We start from the raw sequence: 18,102 nt of genomic DNA on the forward strand, positions 1-18,102 counted from the left end.
AGCCAGACCTGGACCTGGCATGAATTCAGCATTGGAAAATTTGAGCGGGACAGAAAGTTGTGACCAGAAACTACTTAAAAACACCCAGTGACTTTCAAAATAAAACAAACCATGTCAAAATTGGTTCATATTTAGCTTGACTGCGATAAATGGACATAATGAGCAGAGCCAGACCAGGAGTCAACAGGTTTGAGGTTTTACAGCCCAACATGAATGAAGAGGGACTTATTAATGGAGTGGGAAGCGTGGGAACTCCTCGGCCTTTGACTGCAGCTGTCTGTCAGTCATGCTACTTGTCGGACTGGACTGAACACACAGCTGGCGTGAGTTGACAAACGCAGTCAACACGCAACAGAAAAGAGTCGGACTGCAGATGTATCTGGTGTATTTGAGGGGAAAGGCCTCGAGAAAGAGCCAAGTTGCACAAAATCCAAGGAGAGGGAAGTTTCTGCTGTCTGTGATGATTTGGGGGTACCGCCACGCAACCTGCTGGTCCTGGTTGACTGTGTTTTTTTGAGTCCAAAGTCAACACTGCTCCTGTCTGCCAAGAGACTTATGAGCATTTCATGCTTTTATGAACTGTCAAACTTGGTAGAGATGCCAATGTTTTTTTCCAGCAGGGCTTGGCACCTACCCACAGCGCCAAAACGTCCACCAAAGGCTGGTTATCATCAAAATCAAATAAAAAAGAGACTATACCTTCACTGTGAGTCATTTTCTTTCTTTACCTCATATTAGGGAGATAAATAATGCAGTAACACTCTCATCATCTCATCATTAGCAGTATTTTTTGGTATTCCTCCGTAACCAAAAAAGTTGGCCTCTTGAAAATCGACTCTCTTTGTAGGAGTTGGAGCAGGACTAATTATCTCTGTGGGCTTTCATCTTTTTTCGTTTCTGTAATTCTCTGTTCTTCCTGTGCCTGTTCTAATCTTGCCCTGTTCTCTTTATCTCACCGCTGTACAGTATTACACTCCAAATGAGCCGGTCCGCTCGCCAGCCGTATCACCCCGCTGTGGCACTGTGAACGCAGATACGGCAGAAATTAATACCTGAAGAGATATGTCTCCATGATAGCGTGCTTAGGTGAGATATGAGCGTATTCCACTGGGAAGAGCCTTTGTTCCTCCTCCTGGAAATATTTCTCTCTGCACAGCTGTGATACCAGGGTTCACGTGGGAAATTTGATGGTTTTGATTCAGGGATCTCGAACGTGGGGACGTCACTGCAACAGGAGTGTTTCCAACTGAGTGTCTCTTTATTAGTTCATCAACGCCTAAAGGAAACCCAAACTATGCATCTCAGAATGTCTAATTAACCAATTTCATCACATTCATTAGAGACACTCCTATTAATATTTCCACGGTACATCCATCTGGAGATATAATTAACAGCTAGAGTACAGTAGTTCAGCTCATTTGCATTTTCATACTGTAAATCTTCCTCTATTTACTGCATAATTTGGGACTTGTTACATCAGCCTGCGTGCAATTAATTATAACCTAATTCTCCTCTACTATTATCCAATTTCTCCAGCTACAGCTGAAGCATTTCCCGTGAGTGATAACGCATGTCTTGCGCAATATCTGCAAAATATTCTGGATTCACTTCAGTGTTTTTACATCTTTCTATACTTCTGTGTTAAATTCTAAAGAATAAAAATTATAATAAAGGAAAACATTTTAAATTGTCTTTGTGGAGAAAAATTTTCATAACCTGAAACTGATGTCAAGACAAAAACAGTTACCGTATTGACCAGAATATAGGACAAGTTTTTTTTTTTGTTGAAAACAATGTGGAGAAAAAGGGAAAAAATGTGAAACGAAGAGGTACAGTGATTGTCAAGAGCAAAGTGGACCAAAAGTTTGGCGAGTCAACAGACAACTGAGGCGGAGCTATGATGCTAATTTTAAGATAATGTTTGTCAATGCAGCAGAGACGTTAATGTTGGAGTTACAGACTGCAATGTCCGAAGGTAAGGCATCCAAAACGACCACCTGAAAAATGTGAAATGTAAAAAAGAAAACGTGATCATGGTCCTCAAAGCGACCATTTCTGAGAGCCTGAGAGTCTGAGTTCTTGAAAAACATAACAAAGGTATGCCCGTTACCAGAGCTGTCATCAGAATTACACTTAAAACACAGATCTTACTACTGTATTTTTATTATTTCAAAGATTTTCTCAGAATTTGGATAAATAATACTTTCTTTAAACCAAGTAAACTTTAGTCATTACAGTCTGAAGATTGGTCTCCAAAAGAGGGGCTGTCTTAGAATCAGGGTGTTCCTATATTTGGGTCAATACGGTAATTCTGATTTAAGATAAGAGCATGAATAACTACCCACATTTTTTTTTTAAATCTTAATATCAAAAGGCACTTAATGCTAGAGATGTCCTGATCAACATTTTTCACATTCAGTTTTCTGGTATTTAATATCTGCCAAGTAAGAAAGCCAGGATGCACATTTTTTGTTTCGTGTTTTATCAGTAATGAATAGTAAAATGAAATCTAAAATATGCCCTAAGCTTATTAATTCCATTTAACTTAGTCCAGCTACTTTTGATGTTAAAGTAATCTGATCTATTTTACATGCTCTGCTGTGTGAGGCCCCCTGAACCTGTGTGCATGTTAAACAGCACGTTAAAACCCCAGGCTGCCCTGAACGCAACTCTGAAAACATCCCAAACTGGACTGAAGTAAAGGAATCAATCCTGTGTGTGTGAGGCTCAGCAGAAACACGGGACAAACGTTTGCTGTCAAACTAATCACATCACGTTGAAATAACCTCACGTTACCACGGACTATACAGCTCCAGTGAGGCATGATGGGAAAACAAGTGTCTAAACAGCAGGACATACCGTGGATAACGGAGTGGATGTTTATCTGTTCATTCAGAGCAGGCCTTTCTCTGTCTGCTAGCTATGCTGCTCATTGTTGATATATTTTCACACAGAGCTGCTAATGCTAAGCTAACAGACTGTCCTGTGTTTGTTTTTCACTTTTTTGAACCATTTGTCCCTGGACACTCACCATAAGATACTGTAAAGCAGGACTCAACGTGTCGATTATACTCGGCTGCAAACTATGATTGGATGATAAGACTGACTGAAAAGCTGATTACGGATGCATTGATACAGATCCAAAACTATTTTTTCATGATGTGTTTTGCTGATACCAGTATCTATATTTTCAGACCCTTAAAAATAAAGCAAACAGTATTACATACATATCCTTTCTTATTTTGCTTTATAAAATGAACCTTATTGCAACAAACTTGCTCTCTCAACCAGTTCAAAATAAAAAACTAAATAATAATAATAATAATAATAATAATAATAATAATAATAATAATAATAATAATACTAAATATAAATATAAATAAATAAATAAATAAATAAATAAAATAAAATATAAATAAATAAATAAATAAATCCTGAATAGTTCAAATTCAAAATACAACTCAATTAAAAAAATACAGATAAAAAAGTAGTCAATAGATTAAGAAGAAAACCTTCAAAAGCGCTGGTGCTTAACTATGTACACAAAAAATACTGATCAAGAAAGTGAAGAGTAGAGGGAGATTTACAGCAGCCATAAAGTGTGACGGTGCTGAAAACATGTGAAAACTGGACCGGTAATGATCACGTAACGAAATCCAATGCTATCCGATCCAAAAGTAGCCATATTGGGCCCTGATACTGATCAGTGTATCTAATTAGTACCGTGACATCCCTGATGCTGCTCTATTTAAAAATGCCAAGACCGGCTGAATCTCATACATCTCAGTTCAGGATCAGGACCTCCCTACTTCATGTGGGTAGAAAACTGACAGATTTAAAGAATTAAAAATTTATCAATTTAGAAAAATCTCCTCTTTCCAAACTACACAAACCATCTGTTTGTGGCTGAAGCAGAATAATAAAATGGACAAAGGTGTCCTCCAATCGATAATTTCAAAACCATTTTTCCTTTTGCTGAAGCTGCTTCATAGAATTTCACAATCTAGTGATTCCCTGATTGCTCAGATTGATTTTCAAACCATGACTCAACCTGCAGAGGAAAGCTGTCTGTAAAGATGGCAGCCACAAAGAAAGAAAAACCCTCCTCTTCCCCCCCTTCGTGAGGTATTCTGGGAGGGAAACAGTCAAGTAGCAGCAGCAACCAGAGCTGGAGAGTCTGTGAGAGCCATCTGAAAAGCTAAGTGAGTGATCGATGACAGAAGTCAATTATCACCTCACGGATCTGTCAGAGGTGTCTGTGCGGGGCGAGCGTCACACACCACCCACCTCTGATTTACCATCAACAACTGCGGACACCAGCCCAGACAGACGGGGAAACACTGGAGCATGAGCGCCTGACAGGCGGCGTTTACTCCACCATTATCTCCACACGCTGTGACTGCGGTTAGAGACGCCCTCTGAAGGTGACGCGTCTTCATCAGGAATGGATAAAACATGTCCCCTCTCCTTTGTTACTGTAGTTTTAAGGAAAGGGGGATCTGATTTTCTTAGTAATTAGTGTTTTGAATGTGGTTTCAGTTCAGCTTGAGGCACAGAGTCAGCTCCAACAATGGCTTCATGTTGTTATGTAAGAAGGCGGATTTCTCCTGCTCTAATGGGCTGAGGAGATTCGCCTTAACCAAGAGGCCACTCAGCCAAAAAGACCTGCGCTGGAGAGACTCAGTTAATGTGACAGAGAAATGTGAGCCCAGATATGATCATTAGCATTAGCATGGAGCCAAAACCATGACTTTCTGATGAATTTTTGCATTATGAAGCTTTTCAATTAAAATCATAGTAAATATCTATTTGATATTACTGTTTTAGCAATGACAGTTTAAAGTTTTAATGATGTTTTTCTTTCTCCATCACACTTTTTTTTTGCTTATTGTCTTTTTGTAGTTTCAACTTTCTGTCACCCTTTTGACGTGGAGTTATTTGTATAATGTTAGTGAATAACGCAGCACTCAGCTTGACCACATTCTGTATTTCACTCTCTATGGCTGGACCCCACAGGTCTTAAAAGACACTAAAGTGTTAGAAATCTACAAATCCACCTGAAACTCCAAAACCACAAGTCAGTCAGTTTCTTTCAGCTGTTGTTTATCAAGAAGTCAACTAATAATAGTTTTATAATGATGAAGCTAATAATCCTCCTCCTGTTGAAGTGACTGAGCTAAAGATTGATGTTGCTGAATATTTTGAAGGGTTTTATGTTTATGAGGCCTTGTCAGCAATGACTTGCAGAGCTGAGCTCTTTCTTATCCCAATTAGCCACAGGTTAGCTAGATAACGCCTGTTAGCTAACACTGGCTAGCTTGTTTCAGTCAACCTCTGCAAACCTGTAACATCATTTTAAAACATACTTTAATCCATTCCACTTCTTGATGAAAACAGTAGAAAGAAACAGACTAGCTAGTGGGGACTGGTAACTTTCGCATTTGGAATGATACGGTACCGTTACCCGGTACCTGGCAATCAGTATCAGTACTAAACGGTACCAATTTTTGGTACTTTTTTGTTTTTTTGATAAAAAATAATAATTTGTTTCATAATAAAACTTCATTTTTTTTAAACATGGCCTAAACATGATACCTTTTGATTTTACATGAATCGGTACCCGGTACTTTTGACAGAATTCGGTTGGTACCTTTAAAAGTACCTAATTTGGTACACATCCCTACTAACTTGTGGTTTTGGGGCTCTAAGTGAACTGAAGAAGTCTCACGCTCATGGGTCTCGTAAGTCCTTGGGGTCCAGCCGAGTGCTGCATTTTTTGGTTAACAATATGTAAATAATATGCAAATCATGCCCTCCTAAAAAACTCCTCTTCACGCCAAGAGTGACCGAAAGTTGAAACTGAAAAAAAGACAATAAGTGGGAAAAAAGTGTGATCAAAAAAGAAATTGAAATTATAAACTGTCATTGATAAAATTGTGACATCAAATAAATAAAATATGATTTAATTAAAAAAAAATCAAAATGCAAAAACGTATAAAATGAAACAATATAAAACATTTCATGTCTGGGCTTTTAACTTAAGTAAAATGTTATCAATGCCGTTTCCTGTTTCGATGACATTATGATTTTTTATAATACACATTTTTCAATCCCAATGTTTCTTTTGTAAGTTTCAGGATATGTTTTTTATTCCATTAAAAAAACAAATAAATACCAAACGGTTAAGTCATTGTTTTGGCTCCATACATTAATATACTGTGGATGAAATTCAAAATGAACTCTCAGTGTGTTGAGATTTTCAACTTATTCTTTTTTAAAACCTAAACAGTGTTAAGGAAAAGTGGGAAAAGGAAGGAAATTTTAAATTATATTGTGAAACTTGGGAAAAATATCGATCGATACCAAAGCCCTGGTATCAGTATCAGAACCACAAAAATTGGATCAGTGCATCCCCACTATAAAGACCTAATTTCATAGGAATATTCAGACAAGAAGTGTTATACTTGTCTAACTGTATCTCTTTGTTTTCTGAAAAACTTTTGTTACTTTGTCTAGCTGCAAAACATGTTTCAGTATTGCTTGAATAAAACATTAAATATATATATATATATATATATAAAAAACAACATTAACAGGCTGCTAAAACCGATAGCATCTCCACTGGACTTGTAGCTCAGTGTTTGCTTCATCTTTGCCCCAAATTTCACTAACAGGAGGCGAATAGTTTCGTCATAAAACTAACGACACAAATTAAGAGGCCCTAAATCAAAACTTCTTTGGCGAAGAGTTAAAAGTGTTGACCTCTCATTTGGACATTGTTCTTCTTCATGACTTCACATTTATTTATTTCCTTGTTTATACTGTCTCCACTTACAGCTAGTTGACAGCTCTGCTGGGTGTTTTCTACATCGTTGTGAACAGGACCCAGCACACTGAGCTCTATTTGTGTCCAGGCAGAAAAAGCTGGAGGGCAAACAGACAGCCTGGACTCAGACATCTCAAACTTTCCTTTGGGTCTAAAAAGCTTCTTGAATCACTCTCGAGCCAATCTGACATCCTGCTCCCGAGCCTGAGGTGAAGCTATTTTTCAGGGAGGTGTTGACATGTGCAGACGTCGGATGTTTTTAGGTCAGGTGTCGTGTTCTGGGGTTTTTTGTCTGGTTGTGTGAAGGCACAGGTGGAGCAGGTTTTTATTGTGCTTCTCTCACACATTTTTCCTGGTTTACACATGTATGTCCACAGCTTTTTCTGCTTACCGTTGACCTCCTGAGCTCCCGCATCGGTGAAAAGCAAGCTCATCACCTCCTCGAAGTTACAGGCCGGCTCGGACATGTGGCTGTCCTGGCCCACGTGGTGCAGCATCCTCTTCAGAACGTCGTCCAGGGAGGCAGCTGTCTCGTCCAGCAGGATGGTGGCCCTCGCTAGAAAGCCGTCCAGGTCCCTGTGAGCCCGAACTTCCTCTTCAAAGTTCATCAGCTTCACATACTGTGAAAAGAAGGAAATCCTTAAAACAAATGAAACACTTCTTGATGTTTCAGACCCATTGGATGATACTACTGTCATGTTTTTCACTTCTAAGACGTCCTTTCCAACATACATCTGAGCCCTTTCTCACCACTGTTGTGACTATTTTTCTTGCTGTATTTTTCATCGATGTTGCAACTGTGCAAACGCTGCAGGAAAACGTCAATATTTCCAATCAAGCTGTGATTGAAAAACTGTTTTTCAGAACAGAAGCAGTCGTCAAATAGCACAGCACCTGACTAACATGAAACTCTGAATACGTTGGAGTTGAGAGCATGGATTCAGGGGACTGTAACCGGGCAACCAAAACCATCAATGCGACTTTAAGACTTTGGGTTTCTACGTTTATGATTTGGGATAAAATGGTGTGATGTTGGCTCAAGTTTTAACCATATCCATCATTTCCACCACATCTGAGAGGAAAAGCAGACGCAGACGCCTCAACATCTGTGCAGGTTTGAGCGGTGGTTTCTAAGAATCACCTGAGCGACGGGTGAATGGACAGAAAGATGAACACAGCTCGATTAAGAGCCCAGACACCCACCAGTCTTCGATTTCATTGAACGTGTGATTGACAGACATCCTGAAGAAGAGTGGATCCCCTGCTGTTCTTTTCACAAAGAGCACAAGCACTGCACAGACGCCTCGGGGGAAACTGTGAATGGTGTTCTATAAATAAACTTGATTTTGTTTTGTTTGTATGAATGTTTGAGGTCTGCAGTCTTTCTCAACACAGGTGGTTCCAGAGATAACTAATTTGGCATCCCTTTAGGTAGGTTTGTGTCCACTCATAGGCCTGGTTTAAAAAGTCTTTCACTTTAAAAAAAGGTCAGGATTGATAATAAGAGAAACCATGCAGCTTGAAAAATCAGCTAACAGAGACACAGAGAGATTGATTTTATTTATAGACCAGTGCAAATAAACAGATCCACAACAGAGTTCTTGGCGTCAAAGTAAAGATGCAACCATGTGAAATTGATAAAAAACAGAGGGAGAGAGTAAATAAATAGAACTGTTATACAGAATAGGAAGATTAGTGAGAGGAACCAGGCAAGCTGTTGTCAGGAGGACGGCACAACAAACGAAAACACTGAAGTACAAGCTACGGATCTTCATCAGACTCGAGCTGAAGAAAACTAACCATTGGTTAGTCAAAAAACCAACGCCTTCTGACTTTTTCCCTTTGAGTTTCAAGTCTTAACTGATGCATACAATCAAAACCGTGCAACATTTCTAAACCTTCTAAAGAACCACATCTACAAATCTAGATCCAAAATTCAACGCATGGGTTTGAAACCAGCCTGTGATCTCTTTCCTGCAGGTCACTCCCCACTCTTGCCCTGTTTTCTACTTTATCCACAGTCCTCCTCTATCCAATTCAAGACATAAAAGCCAAAAAATAACTTAAAAATTTTTTAAAAATGATATTTTGTGGAATTTCAAAGATGTAATTGCACAGTGAACTCATCGGCTCACTTGTTATGCAGATGATACACTGCTTTACATTTACAAACCAGAAAAGCACTCAGAGAGCACAGACCTCCTTCAATCATATTGTGATTGTCACCAACACTTTAGTCCTACTTTAATGTTATACTCCCTTTCAGCAGACTGTCTGCTACAATTTGGTGTTAGTTGCAGGTTTGTACGATAATTTGTTTCCTGACAGTGTTGAAAATTGTGATGACCCAGAACATATTTCATATTCAGGATCTTAGTATCCAGAATATTGGCAGGATCTGGATCGTACTTTTACATCTGTCAGAAATTATCATGACCTTGTCTTGTATTGTTTTGCAAAGCAATCCGACCATTTATTGTTATATACACATGCGGTGAAAACAGCCATATCTCACAATGATAAAGAATCCTTTAAAAAAGTCCTGGATCCACATGGTGATCCAGATCACCTGCAAAATTTAGTCACTTCTTCCTTATCCCATTTTTAACGTTTCCTGAAAATTTAATCAAGATCCCTTTGTTATCTTTTGAGTTTAGTTGTTTAAAGACAAACTCTCCTGAGACCATAACCTCTTTGGCGGAGGTAATAAACATGAATTAGCCTCACTGGTTGGCTGAAAGTGAATCGTATCAACTAAAAATTTTATTTTAGACAGACATACACTGCAAAAAATGTAATCCTATCAAAAAAATGTCTCATTACTCTTGGTATGAGCCACATTCAACGTATTAGTCCTGAAAAATGTCTCATATCAAGTTGTTCAAAGACAAAAAAAAATGCTATAAAATTTGCTTGAAACTACAATAATGTCTGAATACAAGTAACTTTTCTCTTGTTCCATTTGCAATTTTTTTTTACTTGCTACAAGAAATTCAGACCTCATTTTGTATTTAAATAACTTGAAATATTTCTGGATGGATTTTTCTACTGAAAATAAGACAAAAACACTTGAAAATATTTCAGTTTTTGCAGTGTAGAATAGGGATGAGTACTGAATTAGGTACTTTTAAAGGTACCGACCGAATTCTGACAAAAGTACCGAGTACCAATTCACGTAGAATCAAAAGGTACCATGTTTAGGTACCTAAATGCATTCTTGGGACTGTGGCAGTGGAAGAGTTGGTGATTTTCCATTCTGGACATGATTACAGCATTGTAAGGTTATATAATGAAGGAATAATATGTTAAATTGAAAAAATATATATTTTTATTCAACAAATTGATATCTTTTACCAGATAAACACAAAAAAAGTACCAAAAATGATACAGTTGAGTACAGGTACTGATTGCAAGGTACCGCACATTGGTACCGTATGGTATGAAATAAAAAAAGGTACCCATTCCTAGTGTAGAAGTGATTTTTTAAGATTAATCAGAAGAAAAAAAATTAAACATAGCCTTAAAACCTGGAACTATTTGATGCAAACACCCCGACAGAGGATTAAATTAATTTAATTCTAATTTAGTTTTGAGGCAGATTTTTTTCTGCAGGGCAGATATCTTTAAAAGAAAATATGTCTGCTTGTTTTATTCACCAACAGACTCCAAAACTTTAATTCACTCATGTCTGGTCTGACTTAAAATCCTGGAAATCTTGATGATATGAAACACAGCGGCAAATGTAATGGGCAGATCTAAAGCTGGAGAACAAAATATGTCTGTTTAACATTGCTAATATTGGTCTTTTCATGGTTTAAGTGACTCAAAGTAAAGCTGTGTCTAATGTGCTAATGTGGTATGACAGACTCAGACTCCTGTGCTCTTCAATAAGAGGAGAAGAAAGTCTTTAAGTACCCAGAAATAATCTAAATTAAGAATTCTGAAACCACAGAGTGACTTCAAGAGGTACATCTAATTTAATCAAATGTAACTGCCCTTTTAATTTATTTATCTGTAATTCAATACAAGACGTAAAGGTCAGTTTTATCTATTCATGCATTTGAACACCCCTAGCATAAACCATCCACTCCTCCTGGGTCCACACCTGAAAGCGTGATTTGATCCAAACATTGGACAATCAGTGAAATCAGCTGCCATTGTTTCAATCTGGAAGGACAACATGCTGTCGTTACACAGGTGTGTCTGGAAATAAGGACATTTGCTGCTAATGTGGAGTGTTTGTGGAAACAAAATGCTAATTAAGATAAGAACGGCAAACAAACGGCACCTCTGGCCAGACAACAAATCTGCAGGAATATCGCACAAGTTAGAGACCCAACATTTCATCACATGCTTCACGGCCTTTATCGGAAAACGGTGAAGGTGTCAGAAGAGTAGGTGTCAAACATGCATTACAGAAACTGGATTAGTTTTGCACTCAGCAGACTCTGAATGCTCACCACCGATCCATCCACCACAGCATGGAGGATGCATGAGAAGGAGAAGTGAAGTGAAGTCTTGATCAGAACACCCAGAAATGTAATGAGGCTTAGCGAGACGCTAATCATAACCAAGGCCTGAGGAGGACTGTCATTTACAGAAATAATCTTTCTAATCTCTCTTTATTTTCTGCCCCTTCTAATCACTTCTACCTCCAAACTTTATCACACTGTGCACGTTACTGTGGTAGCAGGTGTACAGAGAGTAACCCAAGCATCTTCAGGCCATATTCTGTCTGATCTACAGACTTTGTAGAGATCTGCTCCACAGGTTCAAGTGAAAACAGAAGCTTTATTTTGTGTAATGATGTTGTTTAACAGATTAATCTGATACCTAGGGTCAATGACAGCTTGGTTTGAGCTGAACTGAACAGACAGATAGCTGCACATGATGTTAAATTAAGGGATTGTTTGTGCTTACCTTTCTTGATGTGTTCAGTAACACACAACCAGAATCATCAGCATCTAAGGAGAACAAAAGAAAGTATCATTAGACATTATCAGAAAACATCTGATACATATGGACAACATACATCCATAAAGACTAAAGCCTGTTTCCACAAAGCGGTTCAGTTTGGTTTATGGCATTTCCACTGACTAATCATGGGACAGATTCCCAATTAACCAAGATGAGCTGTCCCACTTTTTGGGGTCCTTCAATGGGGTGGTAGACTAAACCAATCCAATCCCAGAAGGTGGAGCTACAACACTGCAGACCGTTGATTGGTTTTAAGTATCGTCCCTTCCTGTGCGTCAGCAGTAATAAAGAAACAAAGCTTGATTGTTCTTTGTAGTAAAGAGCCACGTGCTAATCATAAAGAAGATGAATTGCTAGTTGCTCTTCCATCGTTGCCCTTTATTACTATGCCACACCATTACATAGCTAGCGCCATAGATATATATAAGAACGCTCAATGTCTTAAAACGGAGTCGGCATCATCATCACTGAGTTCTGTACTGTAGTCAGTGGTATGGTGAATGATGTTGAATGTTTAAGTGAGTAAATCATTCAACCAAAAATAAGGTCAGCATGCCTTAAGCTTTGCAAAGAAATAAAGTAAAATAACAATAACAACAATATATATATATATATATATATATATATATATATATATATATATATATATATATATATATATATATATATATATATATATATACATACATATATATATATATATTGTTGTTATTGTTATTTTACTTTATTTCTTTGCAAAGCTTAAGGCATGCTGACCTTATTTTTGGTTGTCTGTTCAACCGTCTATTCAACAATTGTGTGAGTGAAGAGGCAGATACCATAAGACTTATTCTTCTTTCTGCTCTTTCATTTATTTTGAGACTTATTTGTTTTGTTTTGTACCTTTATTTTTTATGGTATCAAGAAGAAATAAAGACAAACTAGACAAAACTAAACTAAAATATCTTAATCTCTTGTGGTTATGACAAACCAAGCCATTTGAAAATTGGTTGAAAATTGAGCAATCTATAGTTATTTCAAAGTCCATGCTCCATTGACTCTAATGTTATGAGAGATCGAGCTGCCAAAGATGATGTCCAAAGATGGCCGCCATTGAGACAAAGTTACTTCCCATTGACTCACAGCACTCACAAGGCATCTAGTTTTTGTATATATCTTTTGCTGACTTGGCTATCAGCACCTGGCTTGGACGTTGGCTACCACGAAGGGCACAGTTGGCTGTGGAAACACAAACAGGATCAAGCTTTGGTCATCCAATCTGTACCAAAGTGAACTGATCTGAACCAGACTGCTTAATGGAAACAAGGTTAAAGAGAGGCAAAGTCCTGAATCAATTTGGGTAGAAACCGTTTGGATTCTGATTATTCAAACAGATGATTTGTACTTTTTTTGTTTTGTTTTGACGGTTAAAGACTCAGAAATCCTACCCAGAAAGCTCGTCCTCTCTACTTAAAGGAACTGTTTTTTTTTTCCCAAATGGTTGCAGGGCTAAGGTATGAGACCATCTTGCATCAGTTATTGCCTGTATTTGAAATTTCCTTGCCCATAGATTCCTATGCTGTACCAGAAGCCCCTGGAAGTCACCGTAAAGCTAGTATTTTTGTTGACTAGAAGTTGCTTGAATTTCTTCACTAACCCAAAGATTACTCGCAAAATGGGAGCTCTCTCTTTGGCATTGAAAAAGAAACACTTGTATATAATCTCTAAAATCCAAACAATGCATCACCTTTCTGTACCTGTTTTTGGAAAGAGGGCACCTGCTCGACAGGAGGAATCAATATTTGCTTTGTTTGTGTGGCCACAGTGAACCAGGGAGTAACTCAGCAGAGACCACAGAAAACAGTACTTTGCTCACACCCACTGTTTGGCCCATCAAACACTGCTGGGTATTGGAAATCACTCGGGATCCAGACTTCAGTCGCAGATAGTGAAACCAAAAGATACTGCACAATTCAGAGCTTTAATCATATCTTTATCAAATCATCAGAGAAAGGAAGATGATGTCACAGACATGTTGAAGAAGAAAGAGCTTTTATTGGCCTGCGTCCTCCACAGCATTTCTGGGACATCAAGTCTAGTGACAGTCTTCTTTGACAATTCCTGACTCGGCTAAGATTGGGAGTTGTTGGGCTTTTTGGAGCTACACATCTCTTTTTTACTACTTTTCTTTCTTGAGTCCGGTTTTAAATCTTTGGCTTCCTCCCTCTGACAGACTTGCTTTGTGCTGTGTGGATTTCTCTCTTTGAATTTCTTGAGTTTAGCTGAAAATTTGCCATCCCAGTGAAGACGTATTGAAGAAAAATGAAGGAACAGTAGCCACAGCATTGGCACCAGTAATGGTGATTGCTGTAGTGCCAACTTGAAAGTTTGAAGTAGAACACCCAAAAGTTGAAGCTCTTAGTGGTAAAATCAAAGAATCGACAGCACTACATGATAAATATTTCACAGTATTTGAAGACCAGGGATTTCAGCAGCTTGTTGCATATAAGATGTATCCCTGTCTGCTCTGTATGGTGTGATCTATACATATCCACAGCCTGAGGCACATGTAGGGATGATGGTAGAGACATGAAAGGAAAAAAGAGAATTGGAATAACTTGTAGAAAAGCCACCTTTAGCTTCAAAGCACACTGACTTTTTTTTTAATACAAGAGTTTACTTTTGTAGAGTCAGAACATTTCAGGCTGAAATGGTTGATTTTTATTTGTTTATTTGATTGATTTATTTCATTCTGACAAAAAAATAAAACATTTAGTGCAACAAAATAGAACTTATAAATATAAATAAAAAGGGAGCAGAGGAAAGAAAAATTCTTGTTTTGTCTGCCACTTTCCTCACAAAAAAATATAATTAACAAAATCACATGGTACAAAAATGTGTGCTTTCCCCTAAAACAGTGAAAAAACAAATAAAAGAAAAATTTTCACAAAAAAGTGATTGACATTGAAACTCTTGTTCCCCATATTTACTTAACATATTACATTTGATAATATTTTAAAAGATATACTTTAATTTTGCCTGTTTTGTGTCCTTTTCCAGATTGTTCCATAAGTATATCCCTACCACTGTTCCTTTAACTTGGTTTTAAATGTTTTTTTTGTTTTTTAACTTAAAATCCTTTAAATTATAACAGCTTTCTCTTTTCAAAAAACAATTCTGAATGTTGTTGGTAACAGTTCTGATGAGCTTTGTACAGGATTTGTAAATAAATGAAATCTATAATGTTATGGAATTTAAATAAATGCAATTTGTGGAATAATGGGTTTGAAGGATCTCTATATTGTCTTCCACCAATAATTCTTTTGCTCTTTAATATATATATATATATTTTTTTTTTTTTTTCAATCAGAGTCGGGCTGGGAACATATATGCTTTCTCTCAATTCGATTCTTTTACTACTTGTGGGGTACTGATTCGATTTAAATTACAATTCTTCAATATTTTAGATTTTGGGGCTTTTAAGTTCACTTCTCTAACACCAGACAAAGTGAAAAAGATGAATGATGTGATGATAACTACAGACTATATCAGGTGCCATATTTTCCCAAAAATGCATATGACACGTGAGTCAGTTTTTAAGATTTTTTTTTTTTTTTTTTTAAATATTATTTTTAAACCGTGTAACAAAAAAACCTGATACTACGACACCGATTTTTCCTCCCATCCCTAATCCAGAGCGTGCAAGCTTTGAGGAGAGGCATGCATGTATAAGACACCATCATAATCAAGTACGGACCGAAAAGTAACAGCAACAAGTTTTAGGGATGGGTACCTTTGACATTTGAAACAATACGGTGCCGATGCCCGGTACCTGGCAATCAGTATCAATATTTAACGATACCAATTTTTGGTACTTTTTTTGTTTTCATGTGGGGAAAAATATATTTTTTTTAACAATGAAATATATATTTTTTTCATTTTAACATAAGTATTCTTCAATATATAACCTTGCAATGCTGTGTTTATGTCCAGCATGGAAAATCACCTATTCTTCCACTCTCACAGTCACAAGGATGCATTTAGGTACCTAAACATGGTACCTTTGATCTGATTCTGAGGTAAAAAACAGCCTTGGCCTTAACCTTCTCACAAGCTGCTGAATGTCTGAATTAAACGTTAAAGCTTCATCAATAAAAATACCAAGGAATCTTTGATGGAATACACATTCAATCTGCATCCTATCAAGGATACAGACTCATGGTAGGTTTGGAGGTTTTTATTTTTTGCCAGAGACCAGCACGATTTTTGTTTTGTCTGCATTTAAAACCAGTTGAAAGCCATTGAAATGTTGTTGAATTGAATTAAAAACAGTTTGTGACAGTGTCAAGGCCTGTTCTGGGGTGGGCGCAGAGCAATACAGTAGGGTGTCGTCAGCATAAAAATGGATATTTGCATCAAAATATTATAGTTTATATTATTAATATAGATGATAAATAAAAGAGGACCTAGCTCTGAACCCTGAGGCACACCTTTGGACAGTAAAAGTATTTATCCTGAAGATAGTTTTCAAACCATCTGAAATATGGATCACGACATGTTAGTTATACTGTTCTGCATTTTGATTTTAAAGCAACTGGATATTTGTTATGATAATTAAACTCTGAGTTCAAGATCAACCACTCAGTATGTGACAAAAAAAAGTCAGAGTCTTTTCTAATAGTGATGAAAATGTCAAGAGGCAAGTCTCTAAATGCTCTCATTGAACAGGGATTGGAACTTCTCTGCTGATAAGGCTTTAATACACACAGCGTCTGAAGCTGAGGCGAGTGCTCAGATAAAGTACAAAGGTCTGGATTTTCCCAGTGAAGGAAGTAAAAGGAGGAAAAACCTTTGTGCTGGGGAAACAATATGGGGACAAACTGGGGATGAGGTTTTCAAAGCACTCCAGTCTTTAAGCGAGCAGAGTGGCAGAACCCTGCTGACTCTCATAAAACAGCCACCACCGTGTTGCATAACACAGTTATCGCCGTTTACTGTGGGGAGGACGTTATTAGGTTACCATGGGCTTTCCTCCTCTGCTCCGCGTGATGCACTGTGCCGGCTCCGTCTGGAAATCAATCAGAGCTTAACCCCTCCCTCCAGCGTTTGAAAAGCAAGAAAACCCCGCTCTAATAAGCCAATAAGCCCCAGGAAAACACCAGGATATCATCATATCAATAATCCAGCCAGAAGTAAACATGTCTGAGTGTAAGTCCGATGGAAAGTGGAAGCTTTGATCGCCACGCCAAGCACCTTGGCATCATAAAGCCCTGCAGGCGGCGGAGGAAGAAAAGAGCGCCCCAGCCCCTACCTCCATGATGAGCTGATGGCAGGGGGCACGTGTCGTGTGCACTGGATTTGGTTCATCAAAGCCACACAATCAAAAAGCACACGGCTGGGCTTATCCGCTCCCAGAGGAGAGAGGGAGCCGCGGCTCTAATTGCTGTCAGGCAGCAGCCGTAAGGAGATTTTCATATATTCATATAAGATTACCTCGTCCCCAATGATCACCTCCTTCTAATGGCTGCTGTATGTTCCAGTATACTGTGTGCTTCCCAGTAATCCTGCAGAATTTCAGGGTTCAGGGATTAGGAGGAGGAAGTGCTATGATGTGACACAGCCTTGTTTGATCATTTCGGCCCCACAACTGTTGAACGCATTTGGTCACCCAGAGTGTTACGTAATCTCAGAGCACGGTGTGATATTAGTCTGACCTTCAAGGGCTGCAGGTTGGTGACTTACTTTGGTACGAGCGGTATGAGTGATCCTAAAGGGCTTAAGAGTCCTTGAGCTGCTACACTTCAGCAGTTTCTTCCTCCTGTTCAGGGTCAGATTCTGGATCATTTGTGTGCTGTATCCACACAGGCTCTCCTGGAGCACTCGCAATGCTTGTATCAGGGACAGACCGATAACAGGCCGACGCACCAATTTTCAGTGCTGATATTTAGTATTTTGAAGCATATCAGCAGCCGCATTTTTTTTTTCTTTTCTGGTGGCCGATAAAAAATTAAGTTCGAGACTGTGTTATTTTGGCTCCAATACAGCCACATGGAAAACTACTGTGGAAACCTTTGTGGAACTATTTACATTTTTTAGTAGTACTGTTAGGCAAATGAAAATATTAATCTAATTAATTATAGAATTTGTAATTAATTACATTTTAATCTCATATCTGCTTGAGGACCCCAAATAAAGAATCTGAATTCTAGGACATTACTAAATTGTAGTGCATGACTGATCACATGAATACACGAAGAAGAGATAATTTGTAAATACAAATTGTTTTTCCAACTGGCCAATATTGAAATGTCCGTGTTCAC

The 18,102-nt window shown here is 38.0% G+C and overlaps 1 protein-coding gene across 5 annotated transcripts in view; it reads right to left on the reverse strand.

Moving 5' to 3' along the window:
- Positions 1-18,102, reverse strand: part of slc4a11 (solute carrier family 4 member 11) — a 176,548-nt gene that overhangs the window by 59,142 nt on the left and 99,304 nt on the right. For all 5 annotated transcript variants that reach the window (XM_074692077.1, XM_074692076.1, XM_074692075.1 and 2 more), the window contains exons 4-5: positions 11,747-11,790; positions 7,218-7,446 (exon numbers count right to left, since the gene is read on the reverse strand). In XM_074692077.1, the coding sequence (XP_074548178.1) occupies positions 7,218-7,446; positions 11,747-11,790 (273 nt within the window). The remainder of the gene's footprint in view (positions 1-7,217; positions 7,447-11,746; positions 11,791-18,102) is intronic.

Source organism: Halichoeres trimaculatus, unplaced genomic scaffold (assembly GCF_033239565.1).
Source record: "Halichoeres trimaculatus isolate MK-OKI-2021-1 unplaced genomic scaffold, fHalTri1.1 fHalTri1_scaffold_17, whole genome shotgun sequence".
NCBI classification, from domain to species: domain Eukaryota; kingdom Metazoa; phylum Chordata; class Actinopteri; order Labriformes; family Labridae; genus Halichoeres; species Halichoeres trimaculatus.